Source organism: Myotis daubentonii, chromosome 11 (assembly GCF_963259705.1).
Source record: "Myotis daubentonii chromosome 11, mMyoDau2.1, whole genome shotgun sequence".
NCBI classification, from domain to species: domain Eukaryota; kingdom Metazoa; phylum Chordata; class Mammalia; order Chiroptera; family Vespertilionidae; genus Myotis; species Myotis daubentonii.
In genome coordinates this window covers 81,127,791-81,152,614 of record NC_081850.1, presented here as the reverse complement: position 1 = coordinate 81,152,614, position 24,824 = coordinate 81,127,791, and the positions used below count along the sequence as shown (strand labels likewise).

Sequence of the window (24,824 nt, the reverse complement as noted above, 5' to 3'; positions counted from 1 at the left end):
GCGGCTGCCCGAGCCAGGTGCCAGGGGAGACCCCTGGCCCGGACAGGATCCCCATTCTCCGCGGCTCCAGGCTCCGCTGGGCTCGCCCGCTGACCGAGATGCAGGCAGAGATGCAGGCGGCCCCCACACAACCGGCTTCGAGGGGTGAGCGTGGGCAGTGCCTGCGCACCTCAGGCGGGCAGAAGTCTCTCTCTCCCTTAAAAACAGGTTTTTAATTTTTTAGAGCGAGAGGAAGGGAGAGAGAAACATGGATCGCCTGCCTCCTGCACGCCTCCTGCTGGGGGTGGAGCCCACCACCTGGGCATGTGCCCTGATGGGGAATCGAACCGGTGACCTCTTGGCGCCCGGGATGGCGCTCAACCAACTGAGTCACAACCAGCAAAGGTCTCTTAAAGGAAAAGACCGGTGAGTTAAAGGTCATGAGAAGTGAGCTGTATTTAGCCCTGGCTGGTGTGCTCAGTGGTGAGAGCGGCAGCCCCCAGCCCCACGGTTTCAGGTTTGATTCCTGGTCAAGGGCACACACCTGGGTGGCTTGTTTGCTCCCTGCGCCTGGTCCGGCCGAGTGCGGGAGGCAGCCAGTCAATGTGTCTCTCATACCAATGTGTTTCTCTCGCTCCCTCCCCCCCTCCCACTCTCTGAAAAGCAATGGGAAAAATAGCCTCAGGTGAGGATGAACAACAAAGTAAGTGAGCCATATTTATTTTCCTAAAAAAAAAATGAAAATGGGTGCTAAGCGCTCCGCCGGCGTCACCGAGGGCTGGCACGGTGGGCACCGAAGGGCCGTAGTTGATCGTGGCCAATGACCGCCATTTCTAACAGCCGCTACCGATGAGGCGGCGCTAGGCCAGTGATGGCGAACCTTCTGAGCTCGGCGTGTCAGCATTTTGAAAAACCGTAACTTCACTCTGGTGCCGTGTCACATATAGAAACTTTTTTATATTTGCAACCATAGTCAAACAAAGACTTCTATTTTTGGTATTTATTTTATATATTTAAATGCCATTTAACAAAGAAAAATCAACCAAAAAAATGAGTTCGCGTGTCACCTCTGACACGCGTGTCACCGGTTTGCCATCACTGCGCTGCACTGTGTCTATTCTAAGCGGAGGGGGTGTCTGAAGGAGGGAAACACCTCTGTGCACACGCGTCTTCCCCACACCCGGTCGCTGTCTGCAGCTCTGGCTCCGCGTCCGCGTCCGGGCGCCACCGGCCTGTTCCTCCCCGTTCACCTGCCGCCTGCGGTTTGCAAAGGGCTTTGCCGCTGTGCTGTCCCCTCCTCTGAGTCCCTCACCTGGGGCAAGTCTTACTCCTGCCCTTTCCCGTTTCCGATGGGAAGGTTAGGGTCCGCCTTGGGGGGGTGCTGGGAGGGGCGAGGCCCCAGCGTCTGCTCCACCTCCTGGCCCTAACTTCCTGCAAATTCACACAAGTCAGAGGGGCTCCAGCCACGAAAGGTCCCGGAACCTTTTATCTCTTTAGCCTCTTTTCACACGGGAATCTGTGTCCTGAGGGGAAAGAGTTAGACCCACAGGGCGAGCTGGATGCCCCCAGATCTCGCCTGCCCGTGTGGGTGATCGCACAGCGCGGCCGGCCCAGGAGAAACGAAACTTCCCTTCGGACCGTGTACTGAGTTCCTTCCCAACCAGAACAACTACAGACAAGGCGATCGGAACATGGGGGGTGACCGGAACAGGGGGCGACAGCAGCCGCCCCACAGGGCGCTGGATGGGGTGCCCACGGCTCCTGGAAACCGCGCTCCGCCCCCCAGCTCCTTCATCTCCCCCCCTCTCCCCTCCCCTCAGAGAGCAAACCCCGTGGCACTTTGCTGTCACGTCATTTAGCTGCCGAGTTTGCTTAAAACCAGTAACTCCTTCCTCTGAAAGCTTATTTCCATCTCTGCTTCTGCGTTTGTCTTCAGTGGCCGTTTGTCTGTTAATTATAGTCGATCAGGATAAGAGGTTTCGAATATATTGTGACATATGTCAACGTGAAAACAGCACCGGAGTGGCCAGCACCTCGAGGGTCTGCAGACCTCGCCCCCAGCCCCTCCCGGCAGCCTGCCTGTGGGGTGCAGGCCGGGAGGGCGGGATTTGCCCTGCTTCACCCTCTAACGGCCCCTTCAATGAACTCTGGGGGGCGGGAGGTCAAGGTGACAATACCTTTGTTGTTTTTAAAAAATGTGTCTTTAAGAAATTTGACTTCAGAGAGAAGTGAGAGGGAGAGAGAGAGAGAAACATCAATGATGAGAGAGAATCATGGATCGGCTGCCTCCTCCTGCACGCTCCCCACTGGGGATGGAGCCCACAGCCTGGGCCTGTGCCCTGACGGGAATCGAACCCTGACCTCCTGGTTCATGATTCAATGCCCAGCCACTGGGCCGTGGCCGGCCGGGCACCTGAGACCTCATCATGCTCTGGACATGGACACAGAAGCGCACGGGCTGCCTGCCATGTGCAGGGCCCAGACTGAGAATGGGGGCAGAGGCTCCGTGCACAGGGCGCTTTATTGAGCTGCTGCCTGTGGCCACGGAACAGCACTGGATGGGAGACAGCACAGGCCCCGGGCGGCGGGGTCCTCGCTGGCATCTGTGCTTTGTGGGTGTTGGTCGGAGGCTGCGGCCGCGGTGCTCAGGGGACGTGTCAGCCTCCGGCCCAGGGTTCCCGCTAACCGGCGATGTCCAGGAACCTCCGGACGGAGACCTCAGGGCTCAGAGGGTGCTCCGGGGGGTGCGATCGCTGCCCCCCAGGCACAGCGGACGTTTCCACAGCAGTCACCCGAGTGCCAGCTCGGAGTCATGGGCACTGGCCCGTGGCGGGCGGACCGAGGGCGAGCTGGGGAAGCGACGGGACCGCCGCCGGGGACGCCCTACAAAACCCAACAGCTCTCGTTTCCAAAAATAGTTTTTACAGCACTTAAATAATTTACAAAAGAAGCTACAAAAATCGTATTTACCAGGACACACGTGTTAAATAAGGGCACCGCTGCCCGTTAGCGTACATATATGTACAGGGCGGCCCCAGCGGCCCGTCCCCCTACCCAGGGTCCCTCTACACGCACGTCCACGCACGGCCCAGACGCGCGGGCGCCAGGACGCCTGCTCACAGCTGGAGGATCGTGCCCTTGGCCGCGGGGCTGCTGTCCTCCACGGAGGTGTCGCTCAGCTCGCTGGTGTCGCTGCCCCAGGCCGCCTGGTCCTCGTCTCCGTCCACCCGCCGTCCATACCGCAGGCCTAACACGTCCTCGTCGGAGCCCGAGTTCCTGCCGCAGCCGCCGCCGCGCGAGCCGATCGCCCTCCTCCGGGGCCAGGGCCGGGCCTCCTTGCCGAGCAGGCGGGAGCGTCCGAACCGGCCCGCGTGGCCAGCGGGGGCCTCCCTGAAGGCCGAGAAGGCGGGGCCCTGCAGCGGCAGGCTCAGCCCGGGGCTGAAGAGCCCGGCGGCCGGGGCCCCCCAGGACGCGCTGCTCCCGAAGTGGAACAGCTGCGCGGGGAGCAGCGGGGAGAAGCCCGCGAAGGGCAGGCCCTTCCTGGGGTCCGTGGTGGGGCCGGCGGGGCCCCGGGCCTGGCCCTCCGGCACCCTCTCCTTCTCGCTCCCCAGGCCCCCCTTCCACGCCACGCCCCTGCCTCCTGAGCTCAGCGCCCACGTGCTCTGCAGTGCTGTCTGGTGGGCAAAGTCGCCCCACGGGAGGGTGAGGCCGGCCTGGGGCGCCCCCTCCCTGTCGGCTCCCGGGCTCCGGGTCGGTGCGCTCCGGCTCTGAGAGGCCGCGGGCAAGGCCCCGCCGGGACTTCGTGCCCGGGTATCTGCCTCTGCCGTCCCGGATGCCCCTCGCGGGCCCTGGTCTCTGGGAGGGTGAAGGCTTCTCTTGCCCGCGGGGGACCCCCTGGCCGAGAGCGTCCCACTGCTGCCCCGGGGAGGCGCCGGCTGGCTTCTGGGCGGAGCAGCGGGGAGGCAGGCGGGGTCCGTGCGGGGCCCGCCCCGGGGCCCCGATGTGGGCTGAGGGCCCCCCCTGCCCCTCTGGCTCCGGGTGCACACGCCCGGCTGCAGGGTCAGGGCCGGGGCCGCCCCCTTCCGGCACAGCGGCTCTGGCCTGGGCCCGCTCCCCGGGCCCGCTCCTGGAGTTTCTGAGCCGCTCTCCGTCTCCTTGGCCTTTTCGGCCAGAAACTTCCGGATCTCCAGCTCGATGCTGTCGTCACTGTCCACGGAGCTGCTGTCATCAGACCGGAGGCCGGGGCTGGCGGCCGGGCCGTGGCGGGGGCGGGGGCGGGCCTCGGCCTCGCCGGGGAAAGGACTCTGCGCTGACGGTAGGGCCTGGGGCGGGTCCGCGGGCCCGGCGCCCTCCGTGGGGCTGCAGAAGCCGCGGGACGGTCCCCTTTTGGACCTGGAGAGGCAGCTCTTCAGCACCACGGGCGGGCTCCTGTCCTGGCCGCCTCTCTGGGGGCCGGCCCGCGGACCCGGGGCCCGCGCCTCGGTGCTGCCGAACCGGACCTTCTTCCGGCCCCCGGCTCGGGGGTCCCTCCCGCGCCTCCGGAGCCGCCGCTTGGACCGCAGCAGGTCTTTGATGGCCGAGTCCAGGTCCTCGTCGCTGTCCAGCGAGCTGCTCTTGTCCTCAGAGCTCTCCTTCCCGTCCACACTGCGGGCCTCGGCCACCTTCCCGGGGCCCGGCGACACCCCGCCCCTCGCGTCCGTGGCTCCGTGCTCACCCCCCAGCCCGGCCGTCCTGCAGGGGGGGCGCTGCCCCCTGGCCTCGCTGTCCCTGCCAGGGGCCTCGCCGGGGCCAGGGTCCGGGGCGCCCTCCTGCACCGCCTCTCTCGCTTTCTTGGGTGTGGACGACCGCACGGCGCCACCGCCGCCCCTGCGTTTCCTCCTGCAGCTCAGCGGAGGCTCCGGTGTCCGAGAGACGGGGGCCTTGGGGCCGCCAGCCTGCCCGCGGGGGCCCGGCGGCGGCGGGGGGCTCTGTGCGGACGGCGGGCAGGTGTCCGCTCTGGCCGGCAGAGTCCCCGACTGGGCCTTCAGCGCCAGAAAGTTCCGGATCTCCTGCTCTATGCTGTCGTCACTGTCCACGGAGCTGCTGTCGCCGTCCGAGCGGGAAGGCACACGGGAGGGACAAGGGAGCGGGCTGGCGGCCGGGGGTCCGTCCCCGCCCTCCCCCGGGGCCGGCAGGATGGCTTTGGAGATGTCCAGGATCGCCTCGGCGCACATCAGCTCGGCGGAGGTGTCCGCGCGGCACGAGGCCCCGTCCGCAGACCGGCTCCTGGCCGCTGTGCCCCCCGGGGCGGCGGGGGCTTGGGGTTCCTTTGGTGGCTCGGACGGAGGGTCGGGGTCAAGCCCGCCCGGGCCCAGGTCCACAGCCTTCGAGGCCACTGGCTTCCTCTTGCCTGGCGCTTTCCTGGGGGTGAAGGGCAAGGCACTTTTTGTGGCGTGGCCGGCGCCGTGGGCGGGAGGGCCGGGCTGCTGCTCCCCGGCCGGGGCTTTCGGGGGCAGGTCCCCGCTCGCCTCCCTCCTCTTCGCTCGCTGGTACCGCTGGATGGCCTCCTCAATACCATCGTCGCTGCTGGAGTCGGCCGCGCGCACGGGGGCCGGGCCCGCGCTCCTGACGCCCTGTCCCCTCCGCCCGGCGCCCAGGTTCCTCCGGAGCCGGCCCTTCCCCTGGGCGTCCGCCGTGGGGCAGGGGGCGGCCGGCCTGGGGGGTGCGGGCTTCGGGCCGCCCACGCTCTCCGGCTCGGCGGTGACCTTGGACCTGAGGCTCCTGGGTTGCGCGGCGGCCGGGGCCCACCGGGGAGGGTTCTGGAAAACAGACTCCTTACACGCTCCCGCCGCGTCCTGCCGGGACGCCTTGCCCACCGGCTCTCTGCTGGACCTGAGGGCGGGTGTGGCCAGGCTGTCGCCAGGGTCGGGCTTTCTGTCCGCAGGCCTGTCACCTTGTGGGGTCTCGTGCTGTCTCTTCTCGCTCAGGAACTGCTCGATTTCCGCCCGGATGCTCTGCTCAAAGGAGTCCTCGCTGCTGACGCTGCCCGGGGAGGCGGAGCCCGGGGCCTGGCCAGTTCCCACGCGGCCACCGGCCCCCACGCGGCCACCGGCTCCCACACAGCCACCGGCTCCCACGTGGTCACCGGCTCCCATGCGGCCACCAGGGATGCCTCCTGAGCCAGGGGCCCGCTTTGGGGGACACAGGGTAGTCGGGGTACTGTTCGGAGGAGGCTCCGGCGTGCACCGAGGGTCCTGGTCGGCGGCCGCGGGCTGGGCGGCCCCGCTCTTGGCCTTCAGGTACTCCTGGATGGCCTCCTCAATGCCCCGGTCCACGGAATCGTCACTGTCTGAGTCCCGCCCCGAGGGGCCGGGGTCCGAGGCCTCCTCCTTCCTCTCGGGGTCAAAATGAGCAACGAGACCGCAGGCGGGGGCGGCGGCCGGCTGGGCGTGGCGGCCCCGGTGGCCCCGGTGCAGGGCGCGCTCCTGGCTCCGGCCCCGCGCTGTCCGGTCGCCCCGAAGCGAGCTGATGAGCATCTGCACCCGGGCGCTCACCGCTGCACCGGCCGCGCCCTCCGGCTCCGAGAGGCGGCCCGGGAACCTGCAGCTCCCCGGCGGCCTGCAGGCCTCCCACGCGGACTGGAGAGGGAGCACGGGCGGCGCGTTCATGAGGAACATCCTAGCGACCGACCGGGGGGCACGCAGGGGCCAGGCTGCCGGCCGCTCGCTTCACATCCTGCGGGGAGAGCGCACACGGTGAGACGCGCTGCGGGAGGGGCCGCGCCGGTGGCCGCGTGGCCTCAGCGTCCTGGGCCGCGCAGGGAGGGCTGCCGGGAGGGCCCAGGAGGAAGACGCGTCTTCGCCAGCCGCCCGCCCGAAAGCGCCCACGGGAGCGCACACGTGTCTGCCCTTTCCCGTCCCTGCGCCCACTCAGCACCTCCACCTTCTCTGAGAGGAACAGGCTGCTTGTACCTTAGGAGGCTGCCCAGGGGTCCGGGCGATGAAGGCCGCACACCCTTCTCTGCAGGTTCAAGGGCAGGAGGACTCGGACCCTAGGGGGTGAGCGGGAGGGACCCCGGGGGTCGGTTCATTCTTGACGGGAGCAGCGAGCCCCTGAGAGAGAACATTACGAGAGGTGAACAGTTCAGCAATCGCCTCCCCAAACATCTTTAAAGAGTCACTTTTTATTTGAAAACTGGTGGCCCGGTGCACGAATTCGAGCACATTGAAAGGAAATTAATTAGAAGAAATATCTTAATATTCCACCAAGTCTCTTATCTACCTACTCCAGGACTTTTGTGAGGATTACGTGAGATGAGGCACGGGAAAAGCCTTCATTTGGTTAAAGTGTAAAATGTTTCCACCTGGCTATAAAGCAAGTCCTGTTCCTGGGCTGAAGAAACTGCAAGGAGGCTAGTCGCTAGGGAGAGGAAGCCGGGTGTTGCTATGTGACGTCATTACCCAGTGCCTACAATGACCGTTTAAGGCTGGGCTGTGGGCCGCATTTTGCGCCACGGGGTCACGGCAGCGTCAGCTGCGATTGGTGGGCTGTCACTCTGGGGTGGGGGCGGAGCCTGTGTCCCACTTGGGGGAAGCTGAGGGTTGCTTTGTGGGCGCCAGGCCCGCGGTGCCGTTTCTCTGTAAGTGGCCAGTGCGCATCACAGCAGCTCCTGCGTTCAGTGTCTGCCCCCTGGTGGTCAGTGCGCGTCATAGTGACCGGTCGGACAGTCGGACTCTTAGCATTTTAGCCTTTTATATATATAGATGTCAAATGTAGCCCAGCTGCCATGGCTCAGTGGTTAAGCCTCGACCTATGAACCAGGAGGTCACAGTTTGATTCCTGGTCAGGGCACAGGCCTGGGTTGCGGGCTCGATCCCCAGTGTGGGGCGTGCAGGAGGCAGCCGATCCATGATTCTCTCTCATCATTGAGGTTTCTCTCTCTCTCTCTCTCTCTCCCTCTCCCTTCCTCTCTGAAATAAAAAAAATATATATTACACACACACACACACACACAGACCAGGAACTTCAGTGTCAAGGAATTTCTTCCACTTACGTGAAACTCTCTTCAAGCGCAGGTCCAGAGTTTGGACAAAGCGGCCAACGTTGGTGCGTCGCGGGCCTGAGGTCTCCATCGCCCCACCTGCCCGCGTGGGGTCCTTTCCCGCGTGTGAGAGAGACTTTGTGCTGCCAGGATAGGGAGAGGCAGAGACACTGAATTCCCAGGCGACCATATATGTATATCTTTATGGAAAGAAACAGCATCAATTTAAGGGCCCAAAATTAAATGTTGGAAGATTTGCCCTGAGGCCAAATAGAGTTCATCACAACTAGTTTACCAGCCCCGGCCACAGCCGGACACTGGGACGCTGGCGGAGGCAGGTGGCCCAGCCCCCGTCCCTGCCGCCCACGTCCTTGCCCTCACGTCCCAGCCGCAGAGCAGTGGGCCCAGCGACGGAGGGGCCTGGGTGTGGAGAGCCTGGGGGAGAAGGCTAACCCTCAAACACGCCCGTAAAAACGGCCCCGTCCCGGGGGTGGGGGGTGGGCTGGGGGGGACAGGCCGCAGTGGTTTCCACACCAGCAGGCAAAGCCGGAGAGAACCGGCGGCCGGTGTTTACCGAGCGGACGGCGGCGGCTGGCTGTAGAGCCTGGCCTCCTCGCAAATAAACACTCGGGGGCGTCTGTCCGCAGCAACAGCCTGTGCTTTAAAGCAACTGCCCGAGGGGAACCGCTCAGGAGAACTCCCTCCATCACACTGCCCCTGCCCCCGAGAGGCCAGGCCAGGTCAGAGCCTGCTGGGAGGACACCAGCCGGACCCCAAAGCCGCGCTGCCAGACTGAAAAGTGGTGGCGGGCCCTGGACACCCTCTTCCGGGCGGAGAACACCGGCCGCGGATCTTGCACAGCCCGGCTCCCTGCACCTAATGCCCCCCACACATCACCTAATGCCCCCCACACATCACCTAATGCCCCCCACACATCACCTAATGCCCCCACACATCACCTAATGCCCCCACACATCACCTAATGCCCCCATACATCACCTAATGCCCCCCATACATCACCTAATACCCCCAAACATCACCTAATGCTCCCATACATCACCTAATGCCCCCACACATCACCTAATGCCCCCCACACATCACCTAATGCCCCCACACATCACCTAATGCCCCCACACATCACCTAATGCTCCCACACATCACCTAATGCCCCCCACACATCACCTAATGCCCCCCACACATCACCTAATGCCCCCACACATCACCTAATGCCCCCATACATCACCTAATGCTCCCATACATCACCTAATGCTCCCATACATCACCTAATGCCCCCACACATCACCTAATGCTCCCATACATCACCTAATGCCCCCCATACATCACCTAATGCCCCCCATACATCACCTAATACCCCCAAACATCACCTAATGCCCCCATACATCACCTAATGCCCCCACACATCACCTAATGCCCCCCACACATCACCTAATGCCCCCACACATCACCTAATGCCCCCACACATCACCTAATGCCCCCCACACATCACCTAATGCCCCCACACATCACCTAATGCCCCCCATATCACCTAATGCCCCCACACATCACCTAATGCCCCCACACATCACCTAATGCCCCCCACACATCACCTAATGCCCCCACACATCACCTAATGCCCCCCATATCACCTAATGCCCCCACACATCACCTAATGCCCCCACACATCACCTAATGCCCCCACACATCACCTAATGCCCCCACACATCACCTAATGCCCCCCATACATCACCTAATGCTCCCACACATCACCTAATGCCCCCCATACATCACCTAATGCTCCCACACATCACCTAATGCCCCCATACATCACCTAATGCCCCCCATACATCACCTAATACCCCCAAACATCACCTAATGCCCCCCCATTCACCACCTAATGCCTCCCACACATCACCTAATGCCCCATACATCACCTAATGCCCCCACACATCACCTAATGTCCCCCATTCACCACCTAATGCCCCATACATCACCTAATGCCCCCCATACATCACCTAATGCCCCCACACATCACCTAATGCCCCCCATACATCACCTAATACCCCCAAACATCACCTAATGCCCCCCCATTCACCACCTAATGCCTCCCACACATCACCTAATGCCCCATACATCACCTAATGCCCCCACACATCACCTAATGTCCCCCATTCACCACCTAATGCCCCATACATCACCTAATGCCCCATACATCACCTAATGCCCCCACACATCACCTAATGCCCCCCATATCACCTAATGCCCCCCACACATCACCTAATACCCCCACACATCACCTAATGCCCCCACACATCACCTAATGCCCCCCATATCACCTAATGCCTCCCACACATCACCTAATGCCCCCCATACATCACCTAATGCCCCCCACACATCACCTAATGTCCCCCATTCACCACCTAATGCCCCATACATCACCTAATGTCCCCCATTCACCACCTAATGCCCCATACATCACCTAATGCCCCATACATCACCTAATGCCCCCACATATCACCTAATGCCCCCATACATCACCTAATGCCCCCCCCATCACCTAATCCCCCCCCCTCACATCACCCACAGTGGTCCAGCCCCTGGTGCCTGCCAGGGGGGCGTCCCCGGGCTTCGGAGGGGAGGGCCCGGCAGGCCCACGGCAGGTGGGAGGTGGGCCTGTGGGCCAGATAGGAGGTCAGACCTCACAATCCTGCAGCTCGGTCTCCCCAAGCACAGCTGCAGGGCCACGCTGGTGCCTGGGGCCCGAGGCAGGTGAGGCCCTCCCAGCTGACCCAGTCCTGCCCTCTGACCCTGAGCACGGGGTTCCCTTCCTGGGGGCGCTTTCGCCCGCACCCCCTCTGCTGAGGTCGCAACCAGGCCCTCAGCCACGTCAGGGTGAGACCCCCGCGGGGAGGGCAGCCCCACGCAGTCTGCACCGGGTTGCTTCTGGGGTCCAGGGGCCGGCGGGGCGCCAGTGACCTCCCGGAAGCTGCGCCAGACGCTACTGTCCATCCGCGGGGTCGGGGTGGGGCGTGGGGGAGTCCTCGGGCCGCGCTCCGAGGTGGGGGCGCCGGGCCGGCCGGCAGCTGCCCGCGGGCCCTCACCTGCGCCTTTCCAGGTGCGCCCCGCGCCCCGCCAGCTCCCAGGACCGTGGGACGCGCAGGGCCCGCGACGCGGAGGCGGGGCCAGGGGCTGCCTCGGGCGCCGCGACACCCGCCCGGGCGGTACCAGCCCCGGCGCCCGGCGATCGCGCCTCCGCCCCGCGCGCCCTCCCCGGCCCGGCGCCGCCGACTGCGGCCTGCCCGCCGCCCTCCTTCCCGGCGCGGCGCCCCCCTCCGCCCGCCGCCCGGCCCCTCGCCGCCCCCACCCAGCGCCGGCCGGTCCGGCCCGCGTCCCGGGGGAGGAGCGGCGCGCGGGGGGCGCGCGGGGCCGCGGGGTCCCGGCGCCCCGCCCCTCGGCCGCGCGGAGGGGGTGGGCCGCCCGCTCCCGGCGCCGCTCCCCGCCCCCCCGCCCGGCGTCCGGGGCCGCACGGAGGGCGGGGCGCGCGGGGCGGGGCGACCCCCGGTGCCCCCTCCCCGGACCTACCGGCGGCGGCGGCGCGGCGGCGCGCTCCGGAAGCCGTGCCCGCTGGCTGGGCATCATGGGAATGGCACGGCCAGTTCCGGGGGAGGCGCGCGGCCCGGCCGGACCCCCGCCCGGCGAGCGCGCGCCCACCTGCCGGCCGCTCGGAGCCGGGGCGCCCCCTCCCGCCCCGGACGGGGCCCCGGCGGGTCCTGGCGCCGCGGGTGACCAGATGGCGGGTGTGACGTCGGACCCCCGCACCCCTGCGGAGGCGGGCCCCGGGGGGGTGGGCCGCCCTGCCCTCGACCCCTCGGTGCCGGGAGTCGGGGAAGGCCCTCCCCTGCGCCCCGAGGTGGGCGTGCGCGCTGGAGGTGGGGCGCGGGCAGGCGCCGGCGCTGCTGGGCTCGGGGGTCGTGGCTGGGATTGAGCTGCCGCGTCCCGAGGAGCTCGGGCAAGTCCGGGGTCCCCCGTGTGCGCGCCCGAGCCTGCACCCCCATCCCCCCTGCGGGAGCTCCCGGCTCTGAGCAGGCTGAGCCTGGCTCCCCCCTGGAAGCGGCCGTCCCTCTGCCCGCCCCCGGTGCCCCCAGCTGCGCGCCGCAGGGCCGGCCCTCCATCCAGCCGGCCGCCCGGCCTTCCTCCGGGTCATGGCCCAGGAAGCTAGGCCGCCCGGTTCCAGCCAGTGTTTCACAGAAGCTGCCCGCGGTCACTCAAGAACTGGCCCTGGGCCCAGCTGGTGTGGCTCAGTGGTTGAGCTGCGACCTATGGATCAGGTCACAGGCCCGGGTTGCCGGCTCCATCCCCCTTGGGGTGTGCAGGAGGCGCCCCATCAAAGATTCTCTCTCGTCATGGGAGTTTCTGTCTCTCCCTTCCTCTCTGAAATCAATAAAAAGGAAGGAAGGAAGGAAGGAGGGAGGGAGGGAGGGAGGGAGGGAGGGAGGGAGGAACTGGCCACAGGGCCCCTGAGCGTGTGTGGGCGCTGGAGGAGGGAGTGGGGGGCCTGGTGCCACACCCCACGCCTCCTGTCCCCACACCTGGCCTGTTGGGGATGGGGAGGGACCCTCGGGTTCTGTCACTGAACAGAGGCTTGGACGCTTTCCCAGTTTTATTTCTCAAACAATCAGAGATCTTCGCCCACGGCCTGCGGTGTCGCGGGTGCTGCGCAGGGTGCCGGGGCCGTGGGGATGAGCCCCACTGTGCACGGGGCCGGACAAGAGCACGATAGCCACGTCACCTGTCCGTCCGTCTGTCCGCCCTGCCGGCTGCCTCTGCGGCCGACACGGGATTTGGGGGTAAACGGGGCGTCCGTTCCCGTGTTGAAAACGCCAGCGTTTGGGAAAATAAAAACCAGTGGCTTTTCCCGGCCGGGGAAGGGGTATTTCTAGTCTCCAGCCGTCCGGGAACTGTGGCGGCCAAGTGTCAAGAAACCCATGAAACACGGTTTCAGTGCGTCAGCGAGCTGTTTTCATAAACAATGCTTTCTCATTAGAAGAGCCATATTCTTGCCTGGCGGGCGTGGCTCAGTTGTCTGGGCTTCGTCCTGTGCACCAGAAGGTCGCAGGTTCGATTCCCGGTCGGGGCCTATGCTTAGGTTTCGGGCTTGATCCCCAGGAGGGGGCGTGTGGAGGCCGCCGATCGATGTTCTGCTCATTGATGCTTCTCTTTTCCCCCCTCCCTTCCGCTCTGTAAACATCAACTAAAAAAATAAGGAGGGAAAAAAGTAAACAAGAACAACAAAACCCAAAAAAAAAAGACAAACAAAAAAAGAATACCCCCTCCCCCCAAAAAAGGAGTCATAGTCATTACCCAGGATTTGGGGAAAGGTACCTAATGGATTGCTAACCGTCCGAAATACAGACTATAATATTTCCGCGTGTGCTTCCCTGGAGGTTAAGTAGTGCAGGTGGCCTTTGATAACACGTCGCCTGAGTATGTCCTCAGGGTAGGTGCTTAGGAAAGACACCCGGGGTCAAAGGCTACGATGCATTTTGCCAAAGTGCCGCCCAGGCCCGCCGGCCACGGAGGGTGAGTGTCCTGAACTGGCCGGGCCTTCCCTCTCCCGCAGCCTCCCGGGCAAGACAGCCTTTTCATCCCACGCTTTTTTATTTATTTTTTGTTAATCCTCGCCCGAGGAGATCTTTTTCCAGCGATTTTTAGAGAGAATGGAGAGGAGGGAGGGAGGGGGAGAGAGAGGAACATCTACCCGAGAGACACATCAGTTGGTTGCCTCCCGCACGTGCCGGGGATTGAACCTGCAACCCAGGTGCGTGCCCTTGACCTGCGACCCTCGGGCGCCTGGGCTGACGCCCTCACCACGGAGCCAGGCCGGTCAGGGCTCCTCACTCGGCTTCTAATTTCTCTGGCTGCTGTGAGCCGTACCTTTCCCTCTCGTCGTCGGCCGTTTGGAAACTTGCCCGTCCGTGTTCGTAGTGTTTTTCCTTTTCTTCCTTTTTCTTCCGTGTGACTTTTCCTCCTCCCAGAGCCTCCTCTGTTGGGGGTCTTAGTCCGTCTCCACCATGTGCTGGTGCGCTAACCGTTTATTTCTTCTTTCCACTTGGGGTTTAGCTTTTTGTTTATTTTTTAGAACATTTTTTTTAGTGGGTGTCAGAGAGGAAGGGAGCGGGAGAGAGATTGAAACATCAATGATGAGAGAGCATCGTGGATCAGCCGCCTCCTGCACGCCCCCTGCTGGGGATGGAGCCCGCAACCCAGGCATGTGCCCTTGCCTGGAATCAAACCCGGGACTCTATCCACTGGGCCACACCGGCTAGGGTAGGGTTTAGCTTTTTGCTTGTTTTCTTTGCGACGTGCAAGTTTTAAATTGGTTATGGAGCCACATCTTTCAGGTTTTCTTCCACGGTGTCTGGCTTTGGTGTCTCGCCACGCTGAGATTTCACACGTGTCCACCGATTTCATGGCTACGTTTCAAAATGGGGAAAGGGCTTGTCTGTGTTGCAGCGGTTCTCAACCTTCCTGACGCCACGACCCTTTCATACAGTTCCTCATGTGGTGACCCCCAGCCATAACATTATTTTCGTGGCTACTTCATCACTGTAATGTTGCTACTGTTAGGAATCGTCATGTAGATATCTGATATGCAGGACGTATTTTCATTGCTCGCGACCCACAGGTTGAGGACCTAAAGTTTAGGGAGTTGGTGACGCCCGCAGTCGAAGACACCAGTGGCAGCTGGCGCCTGTTTTGACATCCCGGGTGGGGGCAGTGGGGGGTGGGGGCAGTGGGGGGTGGGGGCAGTGGGGGCGTGGGACTGGCCCTGAGTCCTGCGCACACCCCGTGCAGGTGGGTCTCCACAAAGACTGCTCTGCGCTCATCAAAGCAGAAAACCCCAAGTGACCAGCACGAGGGGCCGGGGACGTGGTGGTGCGTCCGGGCGCGGCTGAGCCTCCGATGGAAGGTAGGAGGCCAGTGGTGCCCACGGGAGCAGGTCCCCCGAGGCCGCAGCCAGGCGTGCGAGGCCGGGCCGGGGCGGGCGGGCAGGTGGCCGCTGCCTGGCGGAGGGAGCACGGGCTCCGGGTCCTGCCTGGGGCTGAGCCACCCAGGGAAGTGTCATTGTTCCCTTTACACCATTTCAGTTAAGAACCCTGAGCCTGGTTCTCATGTATGCAAATACTAGCCGAGGGGACGCGTGAATATTCATGTATGCAAATGATGTCCGATGCATATTCCACCCAGAGCCAGGCCCAGGGAGCCACCGACTGGATTCGATCTTTGGAATTTCTGTTTCTGCCCGAGTTTTAAAACCTCTCGCCTCAGGAGGGACTTTGACTCGCGTGTTATCCGGCTTTATTTCTGAGTGTCAGGTCCTCAGGGTTCTCCTGGCACGAATTTCACCCAGGTTGTTACTCACCGTTTCTGGGCCCTTCGTGACGTTAATGCTGACGTCACAGGAGTTCGCACTAAAGGAGGAAATGATTCGGGAGCATCATCCGCACGAACCCGGGCACGTGGCCTCGGATTATTCTAGCGGGCAGGGCCCGGCCGGCCTGGCTCAGTGGGTGAGCGTCCACCTGTGAACCAGGAGGTCAGGGTTCGATTCCCGGTCAGGTGACTTCAAGGTTCAGCCGTGAACAATAGCCTGGCTTCTTCCGGGAGATGCCCAGCGGGCGTCGGGTCCCTGGCCGTCCCCCCCTCCAACCAGGACACGCCCAGGCGAGCAGGGGGGCGGAGCAGCCGGTGGGAACGTTAGAGAAGGAGAGCAGGTGAGCGTCCAGGAGAAGGGGGGACGGGCACCAGCGCCCCCGGGCCTCGCGGGCCTCACATAGGGCCCCCCACTTCAGAAGCCAGAGGAGTCAAACCCTGCGTCTTTGGGTGGGGCCCTCCTGCCCCCAGGCCCCCCGCCTCCAGCCCCCCCCCCTGAGGCTGTGTGTACAGAGAGGCCGCGTGGAAACCCCCTCACGGGACCCGCCTCCCAGCCCTGCCCCCGGCGAGGCTGGGGAAAGGCCAGGAAGGAAGAGCTGGCCAAGTGGGGGGCCGGGGACGCTAATGGTCAGGAGGGACGAGGAGCTGGAGCTCACGGGCACACGCTGCCCACGCACAGGAAGTGCCCACGGAGCAGCGTCCTGGGCGAGGCGGCTTCCCCTCCAGAAAGGGGTCTCGGTCAAATGATTCGCGGGGCCTCCGACGCGGGAGCCTGGGGACGGGTTTCTCCCACCGCCGCCGGCCCCAAGAGGGCCAGGCCGGCCCGGCTGCTGGTCCGAGCGTTGTCCTGACACCTCTGTCTCTCTCTCTCTCTCTCTCTCTCTCTCATTCTCCCCCCACCTCTCTCAAATCAATAAGTAGCCCTGGCTGGTGTGCAAAGTGGTTAGAGCAGTGGTTCTCAACCTTCCTGATGCCGCGACCCTTTCATGCAGTTCCTCCTGTTGTGGTGACCCCCAACCATAACATTATTTTCGTGGCTACTTCATCACTGTGATTTTGCTACTGTTATGAATCGTCATGCAAATATCTGATATGCAGGATGTATTTTCATGGTTACAAATTGAACATAATGAAAGCACAGTGATTAATCACAAAAACAATATGTAATTATATATGTGTTTTCAGATGGTCTTAGGTGACCCCTGTGAAAGGGTCGTTCGACCCCCAAAGGGGTCGCGACCCACAGGTTGAGAACCACTGGGTTAGAGCGTCAGCCTGAGCACCAACGGGTTTCGGGTTTGATTTCCGGTCAAGGGCAGGTACCTGGGCTGCAGGTTCAACCCCAGGCCCCTGTTGGGGAGTGTGTGTGAGGCAACCAGGCCATGTGTCTCTCTCACATCAGTGTTTCTCTCTCTCTCTCTCTCTCTCTCTCTCTCTCTCTCTTTCTCTCGCCAATAATAATAATAATAATAATAATAATAATAATAAATAATAATAATAAAATCTAGGAAAGGGTGCTCTCTAAGCCGGTGGTGGTTCCTGGCCGCTGGTCGCAGCATCCTGGGATGTGGCCGTGTCTGCACGGCCCCAGGACACACGACCCGGTGCCCGTGACACTGCACGGCGCCCACCCTGCTGGCGGGCCCTCCAGGGACAGGGAGCGGGTCGGGCCGGGGCAGCAGCCACACGGGAGTCCCGTGCACAGACGTTATCAGGGGGAGCCCCCCCCCCGCCCCCCGTCAGGGCTGGTGCAGGGCCCTCGGAGAGCTAATTGGCTTAAGTGTTCGAACCTGAAGGCCAGCTGCCGCGATGGATGCGCGTCTGGCGTAACTAGGAGGCTGGGGGTGCGGGCGGGCGGAGTCCAGCCTCCATCTCTCCCTTCCCAAGTGGAGGAGGCCGAGCTGGAGCCGAGGCGGGGAGCCGGGAGGCTTGGTGGGTGTAGCGGCGCCTCCAGAGGGCCTGCCCTGGCCCCGTGCCCCCCGCTCCTGCTCTCCAGCTTCGGAGCAGGAGCTACCGACGCTCTTTGGAGACGCAGCTCTTCCATTTCAGTGCGAATAGTCCCGTCTGTTTCGAAGGTCAGTGAGCCGCCTCGAAAGTGTCGCTGGGGGTGACGGGCGGCCGCCTGGGGCTGCAACACCGCACAGGCCAGCAGGGTATGTGCGTGTGCATGCCTGTATGAGTGTGCGTGCCTGTATGAGTGTGCGTGCCTGTATGAGTGTGCGTGCCTGTATGAGTGTGCGTGCCTGTATGAGTGTGCGTGCGTGCACGGGTGTGCGTGCTCATCTGCACGTGTGACATGCCCTGAAAGGGGAGACTTTCCATTCGGGTCGCTGAGGTGGGACGATGTCAGCCCGGACCCCTGCGGCCGTGCCGTCCGCTCCCCTGGCCACGGGAGAGGCTGCGAGGGGAGGCAGAGCACGGCCGGCCCCCGAGTCTGGCCCAGGCTGAGCCGCCCCGCGGGGCTGGGACCCCCTCGGGGTGAGCGGGGGAGCGGGTTCGGGTCAGGTTTCTGCCTGGTGACGGGGGTCTGACCAGACTTCCCTGCGGGCCCCCCGCCCCTAGAACATGGCTGTTTCCCAGGTCCTCACGGGGCAGCTCAGGTGTTTGCAAAACCGAAGCCATGCCCATGCGGGCGCTTCCACCTGGGGGCGGGCAGCCTCAGCGGACGACGCCCTCGATGGCCGGCACCTGTGCCTGTGCCCCGCCCCCTGCCCGCAGGGCCGAGATCAACAGTCCACTCGCCTCAGGCTCCCTGGGGAGGGGGGTCAGGACTCCGGCCACGCCCTGGGCAGCTTGGCCTCTTCCGTGGGCGCTGCGGTGGCGGGGACCCCAGGGGGACCAGCGGCCGCGTGAGGACAGCTGGCTCAGCCGCAGCTGCTGACCAGAGGCCTGCTCATGGCGCCTGCACACGGCCCCGGCACGTGGCCTCCGCACATGGCTCCTGCACGTGGCTCCTGCCGCGGCTCCTGCACGTGGCCCCCGCACATGGCTCCTGCACGTGGCCCCCGCACATGGCTCCTGCCGCGGCTCCTGCACGTGGCCCCTGCACATGGCTCCTGCACGTGGCTCCTGCTGCGGCTCCTGCACGGGGCCCCCGCACATGGCTCCTGCACGTGGGCCCCGAACGCGGCTCCTGCACGTGGCTCCCGCACATGGCTCCTGCACGTGGCCCCCGCACGCGGCTCCTGCACGTGGCCGGGGCCTCTCCCAGGCAAAGGCCCGCCTCCAAGCGGGAGCGTCCGGAGGGAGCGTCCAGGGGGCAGGGGCTCCGGAGGCACCAGGTGAGCTGCCTGGCGGGTGCTGACCGCCTCCGGGCACACGTGGCCCCGCCCGTTACTGACTCTGGGGCCACGTTACACACAGCGTGCCCGCACCTCCTCAGGGCCCACACGTGGGGCCTCGCGCAAACCCTGTGATGAAGGCCCTTCTGCTCTCGCGTCCGGGGACGGAGAGGACCTGCTCGCGGCCCGAGGAGTGGACGGTGAGGCCCGGGGGCCCCGGGAAACCCCGGGCCCCCAGGTTCGCGACCCCCCAGCTTCAGAGCGGGGTCCCTGCTGGAGCTCCCCGCCCGGCCAGGATGCGGACACTCGTGAATGAAATGAGGGCCCTGGCCGGTGTGGCTCAGTGGACAGAGCGCCGGTCTGCGGACTGAAGGACCCGGGTTGGATTCCAGTCAGGGCACAGGCCCGGGGTGCGGGCTCGGTCCCCGGGGGGGTGGGGGGGCGTGTGCGCAGGAGGTAGCCGATCAGTGATTCTCTCCCATCACGGAGTTTCTCCCCCCCCCTCACGTCATTAACTCACGTCATTAAAACACCCTCAGGTGAGGATTAAGAGAAAAAGAGAACTCCGTCCCTTTCCCGGCCAATGACAGAATGACAGACACTGAGGTGCGGACGGACCCCTCCGTGGTCAGGGCGGCCGCGGGGGTCGTCGCCCTGTTGGCTGCGGTCCCTGCCGGAGTGTTCCTGAGCCTCTGCTTCCAGCCTCGGGGAGCACTGACACAGGAGAGCCGGTGGCCGGGCGGGAGGGAGGGAGGGCCGTGCCGCCCCTGCCGCCGCCCCTGCCGCTGCCTCCGCCTCCCGGACACGGGGCTCAGATGCCCCCCCGCCCCCCCCCGGGGGACGGGCCTCGCACAGTCACCCAGGAGGGCGGGCAGCGTGTGGGGCCGCAGGTGCCGGACACCACGGTCTGCCTGGCGGCCGCGTCCTGGGGCAGCGCCGAGGGGCGTGGAGCAAGGGGGCCAGTCGCACTGTCTGGTCATCACTGTGGGGGCCCCGAACCCCAGCATCTGTCAGCACGGGGTCCCCGTGGGGCAGAAAGGGCCCTGGTGGAGGGTCCTCCCGCCCCTCCCGCCGTCAGCCCTGCATCCGGAGACCCCGTGCTGGGAGGTGGCCAGGCCAGGGGCCTCAAGCCCGGCTGCTGCAGAGTGGGGCACCCAGCATGGGGCGTGCGCCTTGCTGAGCCCACCCTTGACCCCTGTCTTTGCCACGGGGCTGGAGGGTGCTGGGCCGCCCCGAGGTCCGGCCGCGGGTCTGCAGTCTCCCTCCAGGGCCGGGGGCGGGGGGGTGGAGGGGGCAGGCGGCTTTGTCTGCGTCTTGTATTTGTATCTGGAGCTTATGGGCTGCACTGCGTCCCCAGCGTTCACACCTTGAAGCCCTCACCGCCAAGGTGACAGCGTGGAGGCAGGGCCTGCGGTGGGGGGAGGGTGGCAGGCCACGGGGAGGCTGTCCCCTGGCACAGGAGGGGCCACGTGAGGGCACAGCGAGAAGGCCGCCTCCGTGCGCCACGGCTCCGGCCTCCGTGCGCCACGGCTCCGGCCTCCCGGAGCCTCACCGACAGCCCCTGGGTCTGGGCGTCTGGCCTCCAGGACGGTGGGGCTCCCCGCAGCCGAGGACCCCACCCCACCTCCAGGGCCAGGCGAGGTCAGAGCCTGTGTTCCATTTTTTAAAATGTTTTTTTTTTTATTGATTTCAGAGAGAAGGAGGGGGAGAGAGACAGAAACATCTATGGTGAGAGAATCATTGATCGCCGCCTCCTGCACGCCCCTCACTGGGGACTGAACCTGCAAGCAGAGCATGTGCCCTTGACCGGAATCGAACCCAGGACCCTTCAGCCCGCAGGCCGACGCTCTATCCACTGAGCCACACCGGCCAGGCCAGGGCGGATCCTGTGTTCACTTAACCTTTGATATTCTGCACATCACGGATATTTTCACATTGATTTGGATTTTAAAAAAATGACACTAAACACTTTGTGAAAAACCTTGATTGTTGAGTTTATTGGCGTCCCCTTAACTCACGCTGTGCTCAGGGCACGGGGCTCCCTCGCCTCCCCTGCCTGCTTCCCGGGGTTTGGTCCCGGGTGCAGAGATGCCCGCTCTGGCCTCTGGGTGCCAGGATTCCCCCACTGGAGAGGCCGGGCGCAGGCAGGACAGCGTCCAGCAGGGGGCAGCCGCGCTCTGCCTCAGATTAAGGCCCAAAGTGGAGAATTGCTGTCCCTCAAGCTCAAATGCTTGCAAAACCAGTCCCCGCACCCCGCCCTCGCCCCTGCCCCCCCTGCCCTGGGGAGGCGAGGCTGAGCGCAGAAACCCCCTCTTCCCGGCCACTCCGCGCTGACCACTGACCGCAGCTCCTCTTTCAAGAAGTGCTTCAGCCCTCGGTGCCGTCCACCTGGGGGGAGGGCGGGCTTGCCCTCTGCTCTGGGCAGCTGACCGCCAGGGCTGCGGGGGCGGGGAGGGGGGGTGGGATTTGAAAGTCCTTGGTGTTCGGAGCTGTGAGTTTTCCATGGTGGGAGGAGGGGCGGGGGGGGGGGCCGTAGGGGCATTTGAATCACCTGGGCAGGGGCCGCCGCTCTGGGCCAGGACAGGCCTCTCTCTGCAGGCAGCGTGGCCCAGGCTGTGAGCGACCACGGGGGGCACTTCATCAGCGATGCCGGGGCCGGGCAGCTCAAACCTCGACTTCTGTCTCTGACCCGACCCCATCAGCTCCTTTATGGAGACAGGCTGCGGGCTCCGGGGTGAGCACGCGCTGTGTTACCCGCGGCCCAGCCCTGCCTGCCATGGCCGTCGTCCTGCTTCCCTGGGCGCTGCCCTCAGGCCCCTGCCTCGCCCCTGGCCCAGGCTCTGCCTCTGTCCACCTCTGCTTTTTGGCACCAACCACCACCCTCCACTCACGTGCTGAGCATGTGTGTGTCTGTGTGTCCATCTGTCCTCCCACTCATCTCTCTGTCCATTTGTCTGTTCTTCCATCCACCATCCATCCATCATCCATCCATCATCCATCCATCCACCATCCATCATCCATCCATCATCATCTATCATCTATTCACCATCCATCCATCATCCATCCACCATCCACCATCCACCATCCACCATCCACTATCCACCATCCATCCATCCATCCATCCATCCACCATCCATTCACCCATCCATCCACCATCTACCATCCATTCACCATCCACCATCCATCCACCCACCCATCCACCATCCACCATCCATCCATCCATCCACCATCCATTCACCCATCCATCCACCATCTACCATCCATTCACCATCCACCATCCATCCACCCACCCATCCACCATCCACCATCCATCCATCCACCATCCATTCACCCATCCATCCATCATCATCTATCATCATCTACCATGCATCCACCATCCACCCACCATCCACCCACCCACCATCATCATCCACCATCCATCCAGTTATCCATGTGTCTATCCATCTACATCCATCCACCATCCATCCATGTCTCCATCCCTCCATGTGGACGCATCCATCCATCATTTATCCACCACCCATCCCTCCCTCCCCTCATTCTAGAAATGCTTTCCTTGAGTGAGTGGATGCGCTGTTAGGAAGCTGGGAGGAGGCCAGGAGAGATCCAACGGGAGAACGCAGATTCTGTCTCTGGCCTCACAGGGCCACGGTCTGTGGGCGACGGGTGTGGGATGGGGGGGGGGTGAGGGCAGCTGGGGGCTCAGCGAGCCAGAGAAGCTCTGCCTCGCGGAGGTGGCAGGTGGGGAGAGGTCCGGGGGGCTCCCTGGAGGGGAGACGGCGGGCTGAGCCGGGAGGCCTGTCTCGGGCCCGGCCAGCTCTCCGTGGGGCCCCTGATGTGGGAGAGTGGAGGCAGCGCGCAGCAGTCTGTGCCCACACGCCATCTGCCTCGCTCCTTCCTCCCCAGCGAGCGCCAGAGCCCGCTGCCTGGCTGCCGCCGCCACCAGCTGCACCATGGGCTCCCGTCCGCCCAGCACGCCCGGCACCTGGGGCCCTCGGGGAGGCGGGTCCGGGCCCGGAGAGCCCACGGGACCAGAGGGACGCCTCCCCGGGCCCCGTTTAACAGCTCCCCCCGTTTAACAGCCCCCCCGTTTAACAGCTCCCCCTGTTTAACAGCTCCCCTGTTTAACAGCCCCCCCGTTTAACAGCCCCCCCGTTTAACAGCCCCCCCGTTTAACAGCCCCCCCGTTTAACAGCGCCCCCCCCCCCCAGCTGGGCCCAACCCCTGGAGGCAGGGGCTGCCCGTGGTGCTGAGTCGGAATGGCCGTGACCTGTGACCTCTGTGGGCTCGGCCTCCCAGCAGAACTTCGCTGCCCTCGCACCCGGGTCTCCGAGGAAGCTCCGCCCCTCCCGGCTCGAGGGTCACGTTGCTTTCACCCCGTGTCTTCGCGTGTCTTCGCTGTGAGACGCCGTCTGCGCCCACAGGACCCGCTCCGAAGGCGCTGCTCTGCCTCGCCCGTGACGGTGAGACGCGCTGTTGACGGCTTCACGGACGGCGGTGCATGCCCGTGAGGTCAGCAGTGAGGCTCGTCTCTCCTGGGGTCAGGGCAGCCAAAGCGGCTGGGACAGGGTTGGGGGGGACGTCGGGGACCCTGGTCCAGAGGAGCGCGTGGGGCCGGCGGAGGCGGGGCGGGCGGGCGGAGAGCAGGTCCGCGGTGTGATGGCGACGGCGAGAACGGCATGTGTGGGAGCCCGTGCACTTTCCTTGCTAAAACCTCACCCGAGGGTGTTTTCCATTGATTGTTAGAGTAGAAGAGAGAGGGAAAGAGGGAGAAACAGCCACGTGAGAGAGACACACGGATTGGTTGCCTCCTTCGGTCCGCAGGCCACCGCTCTATCCACTGAGCCGAGGGCTGGGGCTGCCCCGTGTTCTTGAGGCCTCTTACCTTCACGGCCGCCCACCCAGAGCCTCCCTCTGAGGGTCACTGGGCACGGACGGACGTCCAGCTGGCCCTGGGCCCCGTCCTCTCGTGGGCCCCACGCTCCCGTGCCCGGGGCCTGCGGCCGCCCTCCCTCCTCCGGCTGATCGCGGAGGCACAGCTGCCGCCGGTTCATACACAGCCTGAGACCCGGCGCCCCCTCCATCTGATGGGGAGACGGAGGCTGGAGGACAGGCCCGGAGGCCTGAGACCCCCCTTTTTCTGGTCTCCATCTATCTATCTATTTATTTATTTATTTAATATTTTTATTGATTTCAGAGATGAAGGGAGAGAGAGACAGAACCATCCATGATGAGAGAGAATCATTGACCAGCTGCCTCCTGCACGCCCCACATTGGGGATGGAGCCCACAACCCGGGCCTGTGCCCTGCCTGGGAATTGAACCGTGACCTGGTTCACGGGTCGATGCTCACCCACTGTGCCACACAGGCCAGGCAGTGGTTCTTTTTTTTTTTTTTTTTTTAATATATTTTATTGATTTTCACAGAGAGGAAGGGAGAGAGATAGAGAGTTAGAAACATCAATGAGAGAGAAACATTGATCAGCTGCCTCCTGCACATCTCCCACTGGGGATGTGCCCGCAACCCAGGTACATGCCCTTGACCGGAACCGAACCCGGGACCCTTCAGTCTGCAGGCCGACGCTCTATCCACTGAGCCAAACCGGTTTCGGCAGGGCAGTGGTTCTTGAGCGTGCACACGCCTGAGGTGAGCCCTGCGGTTGCACCAGCTCACTGCCTTGGGGGGGCTCCAGGCCGGGCAGGGGGGTCCCCGGAAGGAGGAGCTGGCCCCGGGCAGAGGCTGCAGGAGGGAGCTGTGCAGACTGGAGCGGGCGGAGGCTGTGAACATGTGAGAGAAGTGCCTGTGGCCCAGAGAGGCCCCACCCCCCAAGGACCCGAGGAAACGGCTGGGGCGGGCTCCAGGCGGGAGTCAGTCTGCCCGCGCCGGGCAGACAGGCAGACAGGCAGACAGGCAGACAGGCAGACGGGAAGCCTCGAAGCCTCCATTCCAGGGTCACAGGGGAGGGCACAGAGGGGCCGCCCCACCGGGAGGAATGGTGAACCCAGGTCCCCCATCCGGCTGCACACGGAAGCTGGGAAGCAGCACCCGGCAGGTCCGACGGATCCAAATGAATGTGCCCAACAGAGCCCCACGCCATGCGTATGAACGGAGAGCAC

The 24,824-nt window shown here is 64.1% G+C and overlaps 2 protein-coding genes across 3 annotated transcripts in view; both read right to left on the bottom strand.

Moving 5' to 3' along the window:
• The window catches only part of MRPS2 (mitochondrial ribosomal protein S2), a 229,276-nt gene that overhangs the window by 6,960 nt on the left and 197,492 nt on the right, over window positions 1-24,824 (bottom strand). The window lies entirely within an intron of this gene.
• On the bottom strand, window positions 1,119-11,819 carry PPP1R26 (protein phosphatase 1 regulatory subunit 26). 2 transcript variants are annotated; one of them, XM_059658477.1, is made up of 4 exons: window positions 11,579-11,819; window positions 8,012-8,142; window positions 6,930-7,070; window positions 1,119-6,693 (listed from the first exon to the last, which is right to left on the bottom strand). In XM_059658477.1, the coding sequence occupies exon 4, from the start codon at window positions 6,633-6,635 to the stop codon at window positions 3,096-3,098; it is 3,540 nt and encodes a 1,179-aa protein (XP_059514460.1). In that variant the 5' UTR covers window positions 6,636-6,693; window positions 6,930-7,070; window positions 8,012-8,142; window positions 11,579-11,819; the 3' UTR covers window positions 1,119-3,095. The 2 variants fall into 2 exon arrangements, with proteins under 2 accessions (XP_059514460.1, XP_059514458.1); XM_059658475.1 differs by lacking the exon at window positions 11,579-11,819 and having other exon boundaries at window positions 8,012-8,430.

Bases quoted from the DNA above. Each gene is read 5' to 3' on its own strand.
- PPP1R26 (XM_059658477.1), bottom strand. From the start codon at position 6,635: ATGTTCCTCATGAACGCGCCGCCCGTGCTCCCTCTCCAGTCCGCGTGG.